The 21,653-nt window shown below is 42.1% G+C and overlaps 1 protein-coding gene across 4 annotated transcripts in view; it reads right to left on the reverse strand.

The window, feature by feature from the left end:
• Window positions 1-6,509: 6,509 nt before the first annotated feature.
• The window catches only part of KHDRBS1 (KH RNA binding domain containing, signal transduction associated 1), a 34,380-nt gene continuing 19,236 nt past the window's right edge, over window positions 6,510-21,653 (reverse strand). For 2 of the 4 annotated variants that reach the window (XM_081585965.1, XM_081585964.1), the window contains 4 exons: window positions 20,821-21,022; window positions 20,257-20,324; window positions 19,423-19,481; window positions 15,812-17,155 (listed from right to left, as the gene is read on the reverse strand). In XM_081585965.1, coding sequence (XP_081442091.1) covers window positions 17,058-17,155; window positions 19,423-19,481; window positions 20,257-20,324; window positions 20,821-21,022 — 427 coding nt within the window. In that variant the 3' untranslated portion in view covers window positions 15,812-17,057. Of the gene's footprint in view, window positions 6,826-8,808; window positions 9,004-14,300; window positions 14,358-15,811; window positions 17,156-19,422; window positions 19,482-20,256; window positions 20,325-20,820; window positions 21,023-21,653 lie in introns of those variants that run through there. The other 2 variants (XR_014080953.1, XR_014080954.1) reach the window with 2 other exon arrangements.

Consider the following 21,653-nt stretch of genomic DNA (forward strand, 5'->3'; position numbering starts at 1 on the left):
TATATTAATAACAAAGAGGCCTTCCTTTCTGGGGAAAAAGAGGCTTAGGAAGGGAGATCAACCGCATCACAAAGCAGGTCACAAAGTAGGGTAGAAACCAGGGCTGAGATTTCTTTTTCTAGCCAAAGAAATTCTGGTTAGAAGAGCTGGTTCTGAGTACTGAATTTGATGTGTATCTTGTTAGTTACTGAATCCCCAACACCTGGCAACCACCTGGTATGTGATAGGCATTTATTTGGGATCAGTTCAGTTGAACTGAGGTAGTGGCAAACTAGCTCTTTAAAGGAAGCCAGTTAGGAAGGGAAGCTAAATGATTTTGGGAATATTCCATAGACAATGACTGAAGCTGGGCCATTCCCGGGAACTCATTTTAACTCTGGTCAATAAACATTTCTGAGCATCTATTATATGTTGGCCACCGAGGATACAGAGGTGCTGCTCATTAGTGGGAGAGAAACAGAGGAGAATCAATAAATTATGACCCAATGTGATAACAACAGCAGTATGTACCAAGTTCAGAGGTGGATGGAAGATGACTAACCTTGACAAGGGAGGTAATCAAGGGAAGGTTTCATAAGAGATGACATCGGAGCTGGTTTCTGGGAATAGGAGTTTGGCTGTTACATTCCTTAGGGTGGAAGCAATAGCTTGAGTCTGGTAATTGCCTTACTGGGGCTGGTGGCAGGGGAATGTCTTGCCGTGCATCTACTATGTGGAAGGTACTTGACTTTGTACATGGCAAATACTCAGGAAACGTTTGCCGAATTGATTTTTTTAAAACATTTAAAAATTTTATTTAGTTTTGTTTGCACTGGGTCTTCATTGGTGCTCATGGGCTTTCTCTAGTTTTTCCTCTTCTTCGGGGTGCATGGGCTTCTCATTGAAGTGGCTTCCGTTCTTGTAGAGCATGGGCTCTAGGGCATGTGAGCTCAGTAGTTGCAGCTTATGGGCTCTAGAGCAGGGGCTCAGAAGTTGTGGTGCACAGGCTTAGTTGCTCTGTGGCATGTGGGATCTTCCTGGAGCAGGCAAATTCTTATCTACTGTGCCACAGGGAAATCCTGCTGAATTGATTTGAGGGCGTTCATTCAACCCAGGGGAAGGGGCTAAGAGCATTCAAATGTACCACTATGCATGCAACCCATTACCTGTGGCTCCTGCTCACCTTGTAAAGGTCGACTACTTATTTTACCTGCCCAGCATCCATTCCTCTATCTTCTGATATGAACACTGATTTTCCCTTGGGAATCTACCCTTCCTCCCACTCTCTCTGTCCATGAGCTTTAGGGTGGCTGCTTTAGTCTGCAGTTCCAGTGTGTGCAGATGCCCCTGGCCTGACAAATCAAAGCATTCCATCCCTGCCACATCAGGCTACAGTGACTGGCTGGGGTGAGGGTGGAGGTATGTCAGTGACCCAAGTTAGGCCAAATGAGGTGCAACCCTAGGACCTTTGCCACAACTATTGGGAGATAAAATTTCCTCGCTGTGAGATGGCTAAGGAAATAGAATATAAACTTGAAGTTCTTGGTGGTTATCTTGCCACCTTTCGGGGAGAACTCAGCTGACAATGAAAGAAACACGGAAAAGACAGAGTCAGGAGTCATTATCTTAACAGCATCATTTGATCCAGGTATATCTGAAGTCTTTATGGACTTTTCTGTTACAAAAAACCAGTTTGGTGTCTGACAATTGCTACTGAAAGAATCTAGAACAATATACACTTCCATCTCAGCATCTACTAGAAACATCTAGGGCCTTAATCCTTTTACGTTTGCCTCCTACAGGCTCTGTGGAGAAAATAACCATACGATGGCAGGATGTTTGTTAGGTTTTTGTCCTCTAGATCTGTGCCCACACATCTCAGCTGTTTTGTGACCCTGAGGCCCTCACTTGCCTCCTGTATGTCTTCATTTCCTGATTAACTTCCTCTCTATTGGCTCTTCCAGGAGTCTTGAGTTTTTGAGGAAATGCCACTGGCTCTGGGCCAGCCATGTGTCATTGGACGTCAGGAGTTGGGATCTCTTCCTTGGTTCTGTTATTCTGGAACCAAGGTTGGTATGTCTGTCCTCAAGATCAGTAGTTTTCGGCCTGGATTATGCAGACCTCTGGGGGTCCTGAAACCACAGCATAAAACACAATACTGCTTCCTGGAGGGAGTGTCAGTTTTATTCATAGCAATGTAAGGCAGTATTTTCAATATTAAAATATAGTTATCCAGAGCACCTTCTCTGAGCCAGACTTACATGGAATCAAATCCTGGCTCTACCACTTATGAGCTGCATGACCCTAAGAAATTACTTAACCTCTCTGTGCCTCAGTTTCCTCAGTATAAAGTGAGGATACTATAACTCACAGATGTAGAGAACAAACTAGTGGTTACCAGTGGGGAGAGGGAAGAGGGGAGGGGCAAGATAAGGGCAGGGGATGAAGAGGTACAAACTGCTATGTATAAAATAAATAAGCTACAAGGATGTATTATACAGAACAGAGAATGTAGCCAGTATTTATAACTTTTTGGGTACGCTGGGTCTTTGTTGCAGTGTGTGGGCTTCTCTTGTTGTGGAGCATGAGCTCTGGAGTGTGTGGGCTCAGTAGTTACAGCACAGGCTCAATGGGATCTTAGTTCCCTGACCAAGGATAGAATCCACATCCCTTGCATTGGAAGGCGGATTCTCAACCACTGGACCACCAGCTAAGTCCCTGCTTATAATAACTTTAAATAGAGTATAATTGATAAAAATTTTGAATCACTATGCTCTATACTCTAAAGGAATATATCATAAACCAATTACATTTCAATTGAAAAAATATCAGTACCTATTTTAGGAGATTATGGTGAAGATCAAGTTAGACAGTGTAAAGTACTTAAAACATACCTGGTGTATAGTAAATGCTATTTAAGTATTACCTATTATTAAAACATGGATATATTATGAAGTAACAAGATAACTAATGTGAATTTAAGACTGATGACTTTTGAAGAAATGTCACCTAAATTTCTGCCTCAGTTTCCCAGAGATTTGTCCTTTTTGCCAGCAAGAATACTTACACCTAATTTTTTTTTTTTTTTACTACAAGAGATCCAGATGTCTTCATGTTCTTTTAATTTCCTGGGTTATTCTGACTTCCACATATATGTTAATCTCCCCATCCAACCTTCTGCATCTCAGAGACACTTACCTACTTGTTCTCAGACATTTGTTCTCATCCGGGTCTTATCTTATTAGAGACATAGTTATGTGCAAGCTTGAGAAAATGTTGTATTTTGTTAGTTTTCCCAATACAGATGGATTTGGTATGTAACATACTGGAAGGATGGGGGGATGGCAACAGTGAAAACAGCATGAGCAAAGGTCCAGATGTAAGCTATAGGCTAAGTTCATATCACTTGAGGGTCTTGAATGCCACACACATGCTACATACAGTGAAGTGTTTAGATTTGATTTCACCTAAGTCTGTTTCATCTGTAAAAGTAGAGTAATTCCCATGTCATTGTGAGGATTAATGACAGAGAGAAGTAAACATACGGGAGAGTTGTCCTACATAGGAAATGGAATGGCTGTCACTAGGAGCTGGGGTCAAGGAGCAGAACTTTATTAAGAGCAAATCATCCCACCTTTCAGGGTGGTCTGCGATTTAGTCTTATTTCCACGCAATGCACATCTCAATCACCAGAGGGAGCTCAATACAAAGGAATCCGAGCTTCCAACTACACACAAAAACTGGTGGGCAGGGCTGGGCAGGGGATGTGGAATTCTGGACCCAATCCAGAGCTTCTCCATGGTAGGGAATAGGGCATGGAGCCAGGGACCCCTCTCTCTGGCTCTTTTGTTTCTTAGAGCCATCCCAAACAGGATGGGGCATGCTGCTGAGAGTTAGAGCTTTGCAACTATTCTGATTTAGATCTTTAGGATGGGGTGGGGGATTGGGTGGGCGGGGATTAGAAGAGTAAGGGCCAGATTTAGTTTCTGTATTTCAATCAAAAGAGGCTTTCTTTCATTAACTCTGTTCATAAGGACCAAATTCCTTAGAATTCCCTGTGCCAGTCATCTAGCTAGGCCTGGGCACCTGAGAAAAGGAGCTGGGGGTAAAGCATGAAGAATAGGGGGCACAGGGGAGAATGGGAAGCTGTGACGTGTCTGTCAGCCTTTAGAGGCATCCACATTGCCCTGGGACCCCAGCCCGTAGGTCTATCGGATAGGGCTGTGGGTCCTAGGCTTCTCCAATGGCGACTTACTAACTGAATGTGTTTCGTATGATTTTTACAAAACCTTATCTTCTCCACCTACTGGTGAAATGGACTTTTCTGTTACAGTTGTTGAAATGAAGGCCTGGAGATATACAGCAATTCACCCAAGATCAAGCAGTGCTCAAGGGCGGAACTGGGCCTGGAAAACAGCAGGAGCCGCTCTCAGGGGCCTGGGAGAGGGAAGGCAGGCAGAGTAACAGCCTTCAGAACTCCTGCAGCAAGCGCTGGCTCTTGGCCAGGCCTGTACCCGCCCCTCCAAGGCCCTCTCTCCAGCTAGGCCCCAGGCTGCAGAGCCCCGCCTCCACACTCCCACCCCAGTCCCCTGAGAGTCCATCACCCTGGCAACAGCCAGAGAAAGGCCCAGCTAAAATATTTATGGCTCAAAACAGTCCAGAGGCTTCAGATGGGGAGAGAGGGGGAAAAGCTGATGTCATTCCTTCTCTGCTTGCAGGGGAGGTGACTGACATGCTGGGCAGCTGGGTGGGTGGGCCAAGCCCACTAGGTCAGGGCTCCCTGAGGAAAATCCCTAGGGCTGCAAGGGGTAATGGGAAAAGGGAGTATGTGACAGACATGACAGGTGACAGGACTGGGTAAGAAACACAAGCCAGGAAAGGAGGAAGGACACTTGAGTGTGGAACAGTATTATGCACAAACCCTGTGGGAAGTATTTCACACACATTTCAGTTGCTTTTCAGGTCCCGTTCAGTGGATTGGTATTAGTATCTTACTTTTATGGAGTGAACAGACCCAGAAAAATACACAGTTAAATGAGGAGCTAGGATTCGAATCCACATCTGTCTGGCCCTGTAAATCCATGGCTTCTAAGTACATATCCTGTATCTGGGGGTAGGTAGGGCTGCCTAGAATCTAGCACTGGTTTCTCAAGTAGTGACCCAGACTCTGCACCTCCATTTTCCATGATGAAGATGATAACCATCTGATTCCTGAACCCTTCCGCCCCAAATCCCTCCTTTGCCTGCTGGACTGTAGCAGGTCCTCAAATGCTAGACGAAGAACCTGGCCACAGATGAGGCCTAAGAGACCAAGAAATCAGGGAAAATGAAGCCTGAGCAGCCAACCCTGGATTGAAGGTCTCTGTGCAAACATAGATTGACAAACTCATCTCAGTTTGCCTGGGACTTTCCTGGTTTTAGGACTGAAAGTTCAACATCCCAGGAATCTTCTGTCTTGGGTAAACAAGGATGGTTTGTCACCCTAAATAAACCTCTCAAACACAATGTTTCACTGTTTCAAAGTACTTCTAGCTCTAAGAGTTACAAAAGGTCAAAAAAGTAGGGACTTCGAAGTCTGATAGCATGTTTTCTTTTTAACCTGAGGCAAGTTATTTATCCTCTTTGAGCCTGTTTCCTCATCCATAAAATGAGTATAGTGGATTGGAGGATTGAAATAATATTGTTTAAATGGAGTTCCCAGGAGGCACTAGTGGTAAAGAACCCGCCTGTCAATGCAGAAGGCGTAAGAGACGGGGATTTGATCCCTGGTTCGGGAAGATCCACTGGAGTAGGAAAAGGCAACCCACTCCAGTATTCTTGCCTGGAGAATCCCACAGACAGAGGAGCCTGCTGGGCTACAGTCCATAGGGTTGCAAAGAGTCGGACATGATTGAGCACCACCACCTTCTTCTGTTGGTGGACCATGGGATGTTTCCACTTTAACTTCTCAAGATGCCCTCTGTAAAATCAGCCTACGGGCCTATGGCACTGGCACAGGAAACCAGAAGTGTAGCAAAGGCTGCCTTTCCCATCCTTTAAGAGAAAACGTTAGGATAAATAGCTAGCCCAATATAGCTGGAAGGAGAGTGGGAGTTAAGATAGGGCACCTCCCTTGGCTCTCTCTCAAAGCTGATAATAGCTACCAGAGTGGGACTCTTCATCACTTGACTGAACCTTTACTGAGCTCCTCAGTGCCAGGTGTTTGCTGGGGAAGAGACAGAGTCCAGATGTTAAGTGGGAAAAGCCCTACTCTATCCTTCAAGAGATTTTTGGACTTTAGTTATCAACAAAGAGAAAAACAACAGGCTCTGAGGCTAAAGAACCTGCCTTTTCAAGTACATGAACCTTCTTACATGGCTTTTCTTAGCCTGTTACAGAGGTGGTGACCAGCCACTCTCTGGGAGACCTCTGCAAGTGTCCAAGGCTGGCACCCATAACACACGTGGCAGGATGGGAAATAGAAGGTGATGGGTGCTCCAGCCAGTTCTGCTGGAGACTAAAGGGAAGCAGGCAAACTGGGAATGACACAATTGGAGTTGCCAGTTTATTCACATCTAGGAGGCCATGCTGAGGATACTGTTAGTCCCCTTCAATCTTTCAAGTCCTGAGCAGGTTTAATTGTTAGCATCACAATCGATTGCCCTGTTGCCCTAAGGACTCCATTCTGGGCCTAGAGACTCTTAGGGGACTCTAGCTGACTTTCTGTGGGTAAATCAGACAGATCAAGAGGTAGGTGGGAAAAAGACTGTTGATCTCCTCTCCTGGGTTTCTCTGTGCTCAGCAAATGCCCTCAGGCCAGCCTTGACACAGTAGGCAGCTCTCCTGGTTTCCGGAGTCCTCTGATGGCTGCAAAGACATAGGCAAAAAAATTAAGAAGCATGAAGCTGCCATACTGGGGGGCTTCCCAGGCTCCCATTTGACCACTCTGCCTCCCTTACAATCTCCCCACCCTACAGCACAACCCCAGTTCGTTGCATCCTGGACAAGGTTTTAGGTACACAGATAGGTAGAAAAAGAAGTCCGCAGTCTATGAGCTCTCTTTTTGCTGTCAGTCAGGCAATGAAGATAGAGCCTCACACTTCCCATCCTTGGCCATGCCTGAGAGCTGAGTGATCTGGGACAGAAGCAACTAGACCTTCAGGGCCGTTAACTACACAAGCATTGGAACCTCTAACCATATAAAGAAGAAAATAATTTCTACTCTCAGAGATGTGAAAAAGATAAGATTAACAAAAAGTTTTAAATCCTTTGGAAGGGAACAGGCATCTTCTCACAGCTATTATTAGTACCTCAATCCTAGGCTCAAGGGTCCACTTTTTCTGGTTCTTACCAGCCGCTGATTCTCGGTGTTATCCACTGAGAATTGGATAGGAGAGACATCCTAAGCCTGGGGCACAGGCTAGGGCCCTAATCTCATGCCAAAGAATGTAACTGTGCTCCTCATCTTAAAAAAAAAAAGAAATGGCACTACCATCCCCCAGTTGTTCAAGCCAGTATGTTGGGGCCCCTTATTAGTATGTCCCTGTTCTCTCACACCTAATCAATCATCAAATTATGTTCATTCTCTTAGAAGTTCTTGAATCCATTCATTTTTCAACACTTTCACTGATGTCACCCTAGTGTAGGTCTTCCTCAATTCTTTCCTTGTAGGTCTCCATAACCCATTCTCCACTCAGGAGAAAATGAAGCTTAAAAAGTTGAAATCTAATTGTGCCACTTCTTACCTCTGACTACTGAATTCAACAGTCTTCAGTGATGACCACAGCATAAGGCCCAGATTTCTACCCCACCCTGAAGCTGCCTCAGCCCTACCCTCTGCCTAGAATGTGTTTCATGTCCTTTCCCTAGACCATCTCCCAAACTCTGTCTAGTTAACTCTGCCTCTAGATGTCAGCTTAAACATTGTTTCCTCAAGGAAAATCTCAGAGCTAGGTTAGCCCCTGTTTATGTCCTCACAGTACCCATTCTTTTCTTTCATAGCACTTATCACAACTTAGGTGATTTATGCTATTTAAGAGATTAATACGTTTAGTGTCTGTGTCCCCAGATATACTATAAGCTTCACGAGGTCAGGGACTAGTTTCATGTTACTTACTTACTACTGACTCTCCAGTGTCTAGCACATAGTAGGTGTTCCAGTTTATAACAGTGAATGTATTAAAAAAATAAAAGAAAAGAATGAGGAGTCATTTATACTGATCTCTGAGAGAAGCTTATGAAGAATCGTATCGGAACACCAGGTATTTCTCTTTTTCAAAGGCAGATGCAGTTTGGTTCCTACATTCCAACCCCAGAGAGCCTGAGAGACTGGGAGCTCTCATTTTGTACCTAAAGCGAGGCTGTAAGCAGGAAGCATGAAGGCTGAAGGAGCCCAAAGAGAGCAAAGAATTAGCTCTGTATCTAAACCCCACATCTTCCAGCTCAAATGCTTTACATATCTGCTGAGGAGACTGGCTATCCTGAGGTGGTCCAATGTAGGCTCCAGAGCTAATTCAGGCATCTTAATGCAGTATTAAGAGCATAAACAGTATTCAAATTTCCAGCAATGTGTTCTACTTTGGTGATTAATCTGGGCTGACAGCCTAGCTGGACTCTGTCTGGAAACACCCCAAATGGGCTGTCTTTCTTCAGGAGTCCCCACAACCTATCCCAATCTGACTGGGAAATGACAAGGCCTCTTTGAAGCAAAAAGCTCCCCTGGTCTAGGTGGGGGAGAAGCACTGTGATAGCTTGTGTACCTGTATGAAAATTCCAACCTGCCCATTCCTTCCTGAGACACAGCCAAAGACAACCAGCACAGCTTATGCTGGGGGTGAGAAGTACACTTACTGCTGAGAAGCTGCTGGATTTGCAGTCAAGGAATATCAAGGAGCTAACCTCCAGCAGCATGGTTATGAAATTCAAATCCCTTCCAGATATAAAGTTCCTTCTTTTTAGAAAGAGAGCTACAGCTGGTAGAACGCTGGAAAAGAACACATCCTCAGCCCCAGAGCCACAGCAGGCTATTGAGTAGAAGACATACAGCTGGAGGGGTAGAAAATTGATTTTAGAGGTCAGTGAATATATCTGCTCCTCATTACTCCAAACAAATGGGTTTGGTCTACTGCTTGAATGCAGCCTCACTGGGAGCCATCAGGCCACAACAGGACTAGGGTGCAGTGCCCACCATAGGTCTTTGCTCCCAAGGGGCCTATAAGGGTAAAGCCAGGGAACAAAAGAATGCTAGTCAGGCAGTGCACTGTGATTCCTTCCAACAGCTGTAGCCTCACACAGCTGTATGCAGCTTGTCTGCTCAAGGCTATTAAATATTCATCAGATGCCTGCTAGCTCTAAACACGCAGTAACAATCCAAAGAGCAAGAGGTACATGAGGGTCCAAAGAGAAAAAGGGAGGGCAAAGGAGGATCTAATTTTTTTAACTTTAGGAATCTGGAAACCAAGCTAGGGGTATCACCCATCCTGTGTATCAAAGCTGGGAACCACTTCCAGTGTAAGCTAATCTTTTGGTGGCCACTGTAGATACAGAGGAAAGACCAGGAGCAGAGAGACTTGGGTCTGAACTCCAGCTCGTGGACCCTGTGGTCACCCTAACATGTGCATATCAGTTTTCCAAGATAACTCTCACTTCACAAGGTTGTAAGAATTGCCCTAGATGCTGCAATATGATACTCCCTGGAGAGTTAGCTCAGAAATGGTGGCAGAGACTTCATTCATTCAAGACTTGAAAGTGGTTAAGCAAAGCCTTGCTTAGTAATTCCTTTAGAGTGTGGTTTTCATCAGTGGAGACTCAAGAGTTTTGGTCTCTAATTCACAGGGTGGGTGAAAAGGACAGTATATAGCATGATGCCCTCAACGTATGGTGAAGGCCTAACATGCCCCCCTCAAATAGCCCAAACATCTGAGAGGAGAGATGGCTCTTCTTTCTGAAAAAGGCTTTTAGGTAAGAGGGAGCAGAAGCCAGGCATGAGGAGGGGAGAACACTTCCTTTGCTCTCCCACAAAGGAGTGATGCATATATGGAAGGTATTTACCTTCTGCTTCCCTTACTTTCCCAGCTCACCAGAGCAAGGGCAAACACAAGTGTGCTCAAGTCACTTCCCTGGTTAAGGCCTTAAAGTACTTCCCTAAACTTTAGGAGAATGTCCAAATTCCTTGACTACAATTTAGCTTTTCAAAATCAGCACTAACCTACTCTCCCAGCCTCTGTTTACAGCCTCTGTTTATATAGGTGCTTAGCTTTATATCGGTGTTTTATACACATTAACTCACCCAATCTTCACAACAATGTAAAGTAAGTATTAAATTTTAAATATATAATTGTAAAATAAATATTATCCTCCCATTTTACAGATGATGAAACTGAGACTTCGGACGTCCCTGGTGGTCCAGTGACTATGTCTCCGTGCTCCCAGTGCAGATAGCCTGGGTTCGAACCCTAGTCAGGGAACTAGATCTTGCATGCTGCCAACTAAAGATCTGTATACCGCAACACAGATCGAAGATCCCGCATGCTGCAACTAAGATCCAGCGAAGCCAAATAAATAAATATTAAAAATGAAACAAAAACTGAACCTTGGAGAGGATAACCCACCAAAGGTTCCAAAGCTAGTTATCACTATGTAAAATGTGTGTTAAACTGTGTGAAAATGGGATAAAATAGCTACTTCACAGGTGGAGAAGATAGTGAATGGCATATAGTAAAGAATGTTAGAATTGACAAAAATGCAATAGTAGCTAAATAACTTAGATTTTATCATTTCTGAAAGCAGGACTCATCTTAACACTCATGAAAACAAATCACTGTGTCAGTTTAACTGGCAGTATTTTTTCTTTCTGTGCACTATTTCATAACGTATCTCATAACACATGCCCTCAGTGTCAATGAAATATGGTGTTTATCTTAAAGAAGCAGCATGCTTTTGGCACAGAGAATGGGTTTTGGTGTACAAAATGCTAATGGGCACCTCCTCCATGACTTGTTATGCAACTGTGGTAAATTACTTCACCTCCCCTAGTAACAGCTGCCTCATTTACAAAATCAGACATACAGTAGATACTCAAATTAAGTTTTTTTCTCCCTTAGCTTGGCAAAGCTGCCTATTTTCTCTATGTCACTTTCTCTTAAAAAAAAGGAGGGGGGGGGAGATCAATGGGGCTATCTGTGGTGATGCAGTGGATAAGAATCTGCTTGCCAATGCAGGGGACATGGGTTCGATCCCCGGTCATGTGGGAAGATCCCACATGCTGCAGGGCAACTAAGCCCGTACGCCACAACTATTGAGCCTGTGCTCCAGAGCCTGTGAGCTGCAACTACTGAGCCCACACACAACTACCAAAGCCTGTGTGCCTAAAGCCTGTGCTCCACAACAAGAGAAGTCACTGCAAGGAGAAGCCCATGCATCCCAACTAGAGAGCAGCCCCCGCTGGCTGCAACTAGAAAAAGCCCATGTGTAGCAACAGAAGACCCAGCATAGCCATAAATAAATAAATGATTTTTAAAAATGGGGTCAAGATCAATTAATGAGAATAAAGAGAAGCCCATGCATCCCAACTAGAGAGCAGCCCCCGCTGGCTGCAACTAGAGAAAGCCCATGTGTAGCAACGGAAGACCCAGCATAGCCATAAATAAATAAATGATTTTTAAAAATGGGGTCAAGATCAATTAATGAGAATAAACAAGTAATAAAATGAGATAAAGTTAAAATGTATATTAAAATTAATAGTAACTCTGCTGGCAAACAGAAGCCTGTACAGACTCACACAAAGCATGAGAACATATCAAGAAAGAGGGAGTCCATGTGCTGCCTGATGTATTCTAACTCAAATGATCTTTGGGTGACATATAGCTTCAGGGTTTGAGGTCAGGAAGGAATTACTTAAGGTTCAAACACCTGAGCAAAATATCCACCAGCACCACCCTTATCCTCCTAGTTCATTTGGTTCAGGAGCATGCTGCACATGCAGTCAAGAAGACTTACAAGCCCTAAATCTCAGGTTGCTGTTTCTGAAATAAAACATGGTCCAAGTCTGTTTCACTCTTGGTGGTCAGAAAGCCCTAGTGGTTGCTAATGCACCTCCACCTACATTTGTCTGGGACAGGAGGTGGGAAGCGGTGGGATAGAGAGCAAGAGTGGACAAACCCTAAGGCTATTTGAAGGCTGCCATATCCCTAGATAAGGAAGGGTGAGAGTTCCTTTAGCAGCAAGTGTCATTGATAAAAGTACCCTGGAAACCCTGGAAGGAGATGGGGAGAGGAGCAAAGGAGGCTGATGGTGGGGCAAGGGCATGTAGGGGCTCAGCCTCTGAGCCTCTGGAGAAGTACATACAGCCAGGTATGGTAGCTAGAACAGCCTTGTTTCCATGTTAGCAGCCTGCAGCGTTACAGGCATGACTTAGTCATCCATACGTGGGATCCAATGCCAGACCCATCAGTGATGAGCTCTTAATGATGCCAAAATAATCTAATCAGCTATTGGGTAGCTGCTGTATGCCAAAAATTTTATTAATCAGTTTAAGTAATACCAACTTCAAAGGGGATAGATCTATACCTCTATGGTCAACTGATTTTCAACCAGGATGCCAAGGTCTTTAAAGGGGAAAGAAAAGTCTTTTCAATAAATGGTGCTGAGACAACTGGATATCTACATGCAAAAGAATATGAAATCCCCACTTCATATACAAAAATTAAAGCAAAATAGATCAAAGATCTAAATGCCAGAATTAAAACTATAAGACTCTTGGAAGGAAAAAGATATAAATCTTCAGGTCCTTCAAAGAGACAATGGCTTCTTACCTACGACACGAAAAAGCATAAGCAGCAAGAGAAAACAACAGACAAACTCAACTTCATCAAAATGAAAAACTGTTTCATGTTTCAAAGAAAATAAAAAGACAATTCATAGAATGGGAGAAAATACTTGCAAATCACATATCTGATAAGGGTCCAGCATCAAAATATATGAAGAAATTACAATTCAATAATAAAAAGACAAATAGTCCAATTTAAAAATTGACAAAAGATTTAAATAAACATTTCTCTAAAGAAGATAAGACAAATGGTGGGTAAGTACATGAAAAGATGCTCAACACTGGTCATTAGAGAAATGCAAATCAAAACCACAATGAGATACCAATTCACATCCTATAGGATAGCTATAATAAACAAAAAGAAAAATAGTAAGTTTGGTAAGGATGTGGAGAAATTAGAAACATCATACATTGTTGGTAGGAATGGTTTAGTCTCTGTGTAAACAAGTTTGGCAGTCCTTTGAAATTAAACAGAGTTACCACATGACCTAGCGATTCCTCTCCTAGATTTATACCCCCCAAATTAAAAACATATGTCAAAAAAACCCACAAGAAACGTATGTCCACACAAACTCTGTACATGAATGTTCATAGCATTATTCATATTGGCCAAAGCAGTAAATAAAATGTAGTACATGCAAATAATAAGACAGTATTTGACAAAAAAGGGGAAGTATTGACAACATGCTGCAACATGGATATGGCTTGAAAACATTCTCAAGTGGAAGAAGCCAGTCATAAAAGATTATATATTGAATAATTCCACTTTATGAAGTGTCCAGAATAAGCAAGTTGATAGAGACAGAAAGTAATTAATGGCTGCTTAGACCTAGAAAGGATAAGAGGACTGTGGGAAATGGCTTAATGGACACGGTATTTCTTTTTGAGGTGATAAAGACGTTCTAAAATTGATTGTGGTGATGACTGTACAACTTTGGATATACTGAAAACCACTGAACTGTACACTGAGCAAGTGAATAGCATGGCATATGAATTATATCTCAATAATCCTAACATGTCTTTTAATTTGTATTAATAGGAGCTAACCTATTTGCAGAAGCTGCAAACTGGCAAGTGATGGGCAGCACCTGGGTTGCACAGATGTTTTACAAGGACTGACACAAATCTAAGCAGACGGTAAACAACTGGCAGTACATAAAATCCAAATTTCTAGCTTTTCTTGAAAATCAGATCTAGCAAGTCTAACAAGTAACTTTTAAAGCTGGGGAAGAAACAAATGAAAATGATCTTCAAATACACGATAGGATATTCTTCAGTGGTCTAAAGTAGAATTATTTAAGTCACTAGAATGACTCATTCAAAACGAAGGAAAAGTTCTAATATGTGGAGCTATCTTAAATGAAATGAGTGGCTTTGGGAAGTAATATGTTACCTATCACTGTATATATATGAAGTACTAATATATGTACTATAATATGCATAAACCACCTGGCACAACCATTTTACAGTTAGGATAAAAGTCCAATATCCTTAATAGAAAGCCACCTTAACATACCTGACAAGGGTCTTCACTACCCATTCTACTTCAGGAAATGCCTCAGTTTTCAACCACCTGAAAATGGAGAAGTAAGAGATCAGTATTTTGAAGAGGAAGTTTTTAAGACATACAAAATAAAAGATAGAGATCCTGCATGCAGTTTACACATTACAGGAGAGAAACATGCAACTTTAAAGAAATTTTAAGTAACATTTCATTGAGAATATCAATATGGGGACCTAATAGGGGATAGTCCTTGTACATTTTAAAATAGCTGAGCAGAAAGCTTTACTTTGGGGAGCAGCAGATCTAAACTACAGTCATTGAAATTTTACAATGTGTCATTTAAGATGTCAGACTTTGTGCCCAGGTTACATTACAGTTCACTTGTGATGGGCAGGATTATTAAAGAGTTATGGCTAATTTATGCGGCAGCATATGGTTTTTCTTTTTACAGCTATTTTTATTAAACAAGTTTTGCAAAGTTTTAACATTAAAATTAACAGCTAAAGAATTATTTATGCAAGTTGCTGTCACAGTTTATGTAAAAGAGAAATATGTGCTATTAAAATCAGACATTTAGGTTACCTTTGGTTTTTTGCGATGCATGTTAGCTTTACACATCCTGATTCTCTTGCGATAATTTTCCTTTAAAAAGGGGGGTATAGAGTGATCTCTTTTCATCAAAACAAGACATAATGCCCTGAAAGCTGACTTCAAACCATGGTTGAAAATTCAGTTATTTACACTTTATCACAATCTACAAATACATTTTTTTTGTTGGTGTGTTTTAAAAAGAAAAAAAAAATGTCCATCATGCACTGCTGCAGGCAGCTTGGCACTTCATACAAGAGGATTTTTCACCCCCGAGCAGTTTAGGTTGCTCCCTTAGGGAAGGTATGAGAACTCTAAGAATTAATGTAGAGGAGCGGAAACAGGGTCAACCAATTCCATCATTTCCTCTCTTGGTCTCAGAAGGTTCAGAGCCAGGCTTCACACCAGATCCTGCCCCAGCCCAGTTCTTTCATTAACAGCATTTCTGGGATTGGAAGGGAAACCCTTAAGGGCACCCAGGGTTTGCTGAATTGTCATCATCTAAAGACAAGTGCTATCCCTTTCCAAGCTCACATAGATGATTTGGTGTCACACTTAGGGCCACCTAGGGGCTCTACAAAAGGTGCAAACTAGGGTGACTGGCATTTTAAATATCGAGGCCTACGTATGGAAACCAATCCAAGTTTTAGCTTAGTTTGATTCTTCTCTCCAGAAATCAGAGCTTGTGATAAGGATTGGATAAAACTTTTTTAACAACTTCCAGGGGGTGAAAAAGCTTTGGTTATTTTTAAACTAAAACTTAACAACTCATAAACTTTTTTTTTGGTAAACTTAAAATAAAATCCCCCCCAACCACTTTTAAGAATGTCTCCAACTTTTAACAAGCCCATTAACTTTAGAGTTAATTTAAGTTTATTTGAAAGAGAAAACTATTTTATTGTCCACCCAAAAAAATGACAATTCATCACATTTACTTTGATTAAAAAAGGACTAAACTTTATTGACAAACTGCTGCAGACATTTTGACATAAGTTTAAGCTACCTATTTAAGCAGACTTACACATGTAGCATTTAATCTTCCAAGAACAAAATGGGAGGACGGTACAAATCCAATTAGGACTTTAACTTATGTACAAAGTGGATTTTGATTCCTTTTTCATTCAGCTGCAGTGTCCCTTTTTATATCATGCTAGTGTTGAGACATACTCGACTAACTTCCTTGGGAACAGTTCAATATTGACAACTGTCAACTTAAGGAAATCATCAGCTTTTGGCCCCCGTGTCCAAGTGAGTTTTTCATGGAGTGTAGGATCTCAGATGGACAAAATACTTTGTCTTTTGAAATACTGAAATGTTAATTATTAGAACTATTACTGAAAGGTTGTTCATGACTAAAAAGCTCTGCATCAAATTCAATTCAAGTGGCCAGCCCTCTCCCCAAATCAACCTCTTTACAAACTACTTCCCGCTAAGTATCTCTCAACACTGTATGTCTGGGGCTAGATTTCAAAACCCACATAATGAAAAATTCAGTTTTACGAACCTAATTTTGTTTTTGTTTTTAAATCAATTAACGTTAAAAATTGCATCAACTATTTAATTCATTAGGATCTTTCATATTAAAATTTAACCTTAAGATTCAACCGCCATGTGCTTTTTTTATATAAAGGAAACATTTTTAGAGACATCTGAGCTCACTTTTACATGGTGGCACCTACTGCCGTTAACATTTGTGATTTTAAATCTTAAACAGCCCTGAATTTTGAAATGTAGCCTAGTTTGGGATTCTGCAACTACAACTTTACGGGATGCCTCAAATCAAAACTAAGAGAAAGTTAACAAGCCTTAACTTCAGAACCTTTAAGCAAGCAATGTCACTTTTGAAACTAACAGGTTTGTTTTTTTTTTTTTACTCAACTTCTTTTTTATTATAAAAGGTACATTTCTGTTTATATTTAAACAACAACGAAAAAAGCATCTACACACTTAAAAAATTAATTCGATATTCCTAAATCTATTTTAACTCATTTTAAAATACTACATACAGAAGCCAGAATGCAGAGTTAAGAATGGAGTAAGGTGGGGAGAAGAAGGGGACCACGAAGAAAAACACTTAGACAATTACTTGTCTGTTGTGGGTAAAGCAACAGGAATCCTGGGAGATACAAGAAATCAGTAACAACTTTGCTCATAACTGATATTTTCCCCTCATGTTTGTTTTTAATAACGTCCATATGGGTGCTCTCTGTATGCTCCCTTCACCGGCCTAGCTGGAGGGGCCTTCAGCGACGGCCTGGTCCCATTCCAGTCATCTTGGCCTGTGGAGAAAAGCAAGAACAGTTTATAAACCATGTGCCAATGGCATTTTGGAATGGGCAGGTGTAGGTCACCTGGTAAAGATCACCAAATATGCTGCTTTGCTTCCAATGCCTTGCCACCTCCTCTGTGGTTCTTACTTCTTTACTCTGCTTGGCCCTCCCTCCCAAGCAGCTTAGGCAACTTCCCAGGTATAAGGCAGTTCTGAGTGGATGGCCAGAAGGAAACAGTTCAGAAAGGACTTGGGGTGATGTCCAGGAAAGAAGCTGATCATAGGCAACATGCATGATCTATACTCCAGCCCCCAAACCTGGATAAACCCAACACCTTGCTTCGGACAGTGAGAAAATCAATCTCATTGGGGCTGCAATGCCCTTTCCTATTTCCAAAGCAGTTCAGGAGAGAGCCTCAAGTAAGGTGACAACCTCTGGAAGTCTTTCAGATTGAAAGCAACAGAGGTAGCTCCCTTTCCATGCAAAAGCAAGTCAGATTTGCCTGTGGAGAAGTATGCTCTGGCTCCCTGGGAAGAGGAAGCAAGGGCTACATTTCAAGAACCCTCCACCAGCAGAGCTGGCCCACTGCTCTGGCAGTGGGAAGTACAATCAAATGTGTCAACAGCAATCATTAGGAGAATTCATTATCTCATTTTTGTGCCAATAGTCCAAAGAAGCTAGACAACATGACTGCTATCCTCAAATGGTTTTCCTTTGTGACAGGGAAAAGCCTACAGCAAAAACAGTCATGTACTTTTAGAGTTGATCTCTCATGAACACAAGTTGTGTTTGTAAGTTTATTCTTTCCGCTCACCCCCAGACTTTACCCAGGCCTGTTATTTTTCTAGCTGCTTGCATTCACAAACATCTGCTTCCATCATTCTAGGTCTAAAATCCCTACATGGATGTAAAGTTGCTATCTAAGCCTGTTTATACCTCTAGTACAGTAGGTATGTCCATCACTTTCTAAGTGACTTCTGGGTACCAATAAGACAGTATATTTTTCTAACTCTGTTTATAAAGGCAGGAATCAGAACAGGTTAACCATGGCAGCATCATACCAGGAGCACAAGGAGCAGCCTGCCTGTTTCATGCAGTCTTTTTTCTAGCAAAACAGAAATGTAATTTAGTCAAACACTTACAGAGGTCCCATCGTACTGCTCACGGATGATGGGAAATACCCTGGGGCAATCATACCACCCTTCTAAACAGTGGCATATGAGCAGAGCAGTGCAGTGTTACAGATGGCAACTGTCCAGAACCATTTAGCTAGACCTGGTAGAAACTGTTCCCCTGGACAAGCAGCTGACTAGCTGCTACATACTATGCTGAGGAGGTGAGGAGTCTATCTGTGGGAACCCTAACAGGCTCTTTCTTCTTTTCAGTTAGGTGTAAGGGAGACTGTCAACTACTATCTTAAATTGTCAACTGCTGAATCCCTTGCCAAGGTTCCCACAGGTATGCTGGAAACACTTCATATTTAAAAGGCTGTTCTCTCTGCATCTACTGCCACATGGCACTCCCTCTGGGGCCCATTATCACAGGGTCATAGCTGGCTCTTGAGGATACCTCTTGAGCAATGTGTTTTTAACCAGGCCTCAGGAAAGGCAGTTTGGTCCTGTTGCCATTCCAGCATCTACAGCTCTCTTGGGATTAAGGACTAAGTTGAGATATCTCTAAGACAGTAAGGAAGTTGAATTGTCTTGGAATGGCTCCAGTCGCCAGTTTCTGACAGGCACTCTTCTTGCCCTCAAACTGCTCTTGTCATTAGGTCTCTTTCAGCTAGCTTTTCCTCTATACTGAGATTGTTTACAATGAGATCCAAAATTGTTTTTAAAAATGAGGTGGGTCAGAAGAGTTGGGTATGATTCCATTCTTATTATCCACCAATGTGGCCTAGTATCTTGCAGCAAAGGCTCAGCAACACAACCCAGGTCGAGCCATCTCCCAGCCTAAAGCAGAAACAAAGTCAGCATCAGCCGAAAAGCCTGCTGCTCCAACCAGCCAACCTGGACCTTAGCCCTAGTTTAGGACATCTGCTTAGCCATCCAAGAGTTAACAGCACACTTAACTCATTTCAATAATCTTTCTTTCTACTGCACACCACACAATTTAAGTAAGAACAGGATTTCTAGTGTCACATCTATCAACATGTTGATCTTTTTATGAGGTTTCTCCTTAGGTGTATGACTGCCTGACCCCCAATAATCCAGTCACCAGCATTCTCCTGGGCACTTACTTGCACATTTTGTCCCACCACAGAAATAAAGACATACCATATGCTTCATAAGAATCTTGAACCTCCCCATGTCCATAGTCATAATATTCTGAGTCCCTGAAAGCCAAAGACAGAGTATTAGAGCTATACAGCCATCATGTTTCAGTTTTACCTTTCTCCCAAATGCTTCCATATTTCAGTCATTTTACTGAGGGTGCAAAACAAACACAAAAAAGTTCCTTCTACCTCCATCTCCAAACTGTAAAATATTTCCAAAACATGTATATACTAGATGCTCATTTAAAAATTATGACGACTATAGCAAAGAAAAATGAATAGCACACAATTTAAAGTAAGAAAGCTCAACCCAAAAGCTCAGTCTTAACCACTGTACACACACGCGTTCACAGGGCTCACTGGAAGAGAATAAGCAAATATGAAAAGAACTGTCCTGTCCCCACTGCAGAATTATGAGGCCTTTCCCATCACAGTTAAGATACATATATACACATACACAAAAAAATGTTTTTTAAAAAAAGAGCAGAAAAGAACCCAAGTTAAGTAGTGGGAATCTAGTACCCTTTTAAACTTCTAGCAACTTTAATGTAGTTGTGACATTTTAAAATAACAAATCAAAACCATTTTAAGGCATTTTCCCATTGTTCCCATGTAGTCACAGCTAAGGAATTTTTCATATGCTAACCCCTGATTCTACATTATAATTTAAGATTCACAGTTATCCAAATCTGCAGATCCAAGTGTGCGCCTTACAGATGTCAAAAGCAGAGGCGACACCCTGAAAAGGTGAGCCACCTGCTCCTTAATCTCTCGGTTCCTCCAACTCCCTCTATATCCCAAGGCCATGAAACAGCACTTTCACTGCCTGACTCACCCTTGGCTCTGGCTGTAATAGCCTTCGTAGCCTTCGTAACTCTGTTCTGCGTATGTATCATCATATCCCTACAAACAAAATGAAATAGAAAAAGTCAGAATCACACAAAGCAGGTAAGGTAATATGGAGGGCTTCTGAATGAACAGAACATGGAATTTCCCTCCAAAGTATTAACATCTGTTGTAGAATAGTCAAGAAAGAAAGGATTCAAAAAAGAAACGAAAACGGTCAAATTAAAAAGCCCTTTCAGCATGGGCAGGAAATAAGGTTCAAGGTTCAACTTAATCAGCATCATCAGTAGTAGTAGGGGGAGTCCCCTTAGTAAAACACTAAACATCAAGGCACAGCTTATTTCCTGTTTCATCTATATATGTATACAGTAAATCATATTTAAAATGGAAAAATCTTCTCTCATAGTTTAACAATCACTGCAACAGAAGAGGGCAGATTCTAAACCTTATAGGCAGTTCCTGCCACCTACATCAAGGACCAAGGCCCTGTCACTCAACTTCCTTTGACAACCTGTTAGTTATTAAGAAACGGCACGTTGTCCAAACGTCTTACATATTCTTCATATGTTTCTGGTGCAGGCGGTGGAGGCAGAGGTATTCTCTGGATGCCTGCTGTCCGTGCTCTTGGTGCTGGAGCACCCCTCACAGTAGGTGGGGGTGGCACTCCTCGAGTCACCGTGGCACCTCTGGTGATGGCTCCTCTCACTGGTGTACCACGCACTAAAGCCCCCCGAGGTGGTCCAACGCCACGGCCCCTGCAAAAAAAAATTTTATTGTAAATGGATATTTTTAATAAATAGGCTACTTTCATGTTCAGACTTGTCTTAAAATTCTGGAGCTAGGTAGATTTTATGATGCCTTAAATTGACTATTATCAAAACAGAGGAATGGGGACTTCCCTGGAGGTCCAGTGGTTAAGGCTCAGTGTTTTCACCGCTGTGGCCAGGGTTCAATTCCTGGTCATGCAGCTAAGATCCCACAAGTTACGCACCACAGCCAAAACAAAACAAAACCACAGAGAAATGTGTAGGTGGGTAAAGGACCCATTCTGGAAGGTTCCCCAGGCCCATGGTGGACCTGCTAATATATTATTAGTGGAGAGTCTGTCTTAAGAGTCTGAATAGTCCATAAAGGTCAGTCAGCAAAGGTAAAATTCTAAAGTCAGAGACCATGTAAAAATGCTGAAAACAGTTCAAAAGTAAAACAAAAAAAAAAGTTTCAGCAGGACTGCTGCACCTGCTTACAGCCAAAGTAACCAAGATCTAAAATTCTACTTTTTTTTTTGGCTGTGCCGCATGACTTGCACGATCTCAGTTTCCCTGACTAGGGACTGAACCTGGGTCACAGCAGTGAACGTGCCAAATCCTAACCACTAGACCACCACGG

Source organism: Giraffa tippelskirchi, chromosome 3 (genome assembly GCF_054371585.1).
Source record: "Giraffa tippelskirchi isolate mGirTip1 chromosome 3, T2T-mGirTip1v1.2.pri, whole genome shotgun sequence".
NCBI classification, from domain to species: domain Eukaryota; kingdom Metazoa; phylum Chordata; class Mammalia; order Artiodactyla; family Giraffidae; genus Giraffa; species Giraffa tippelskirchi.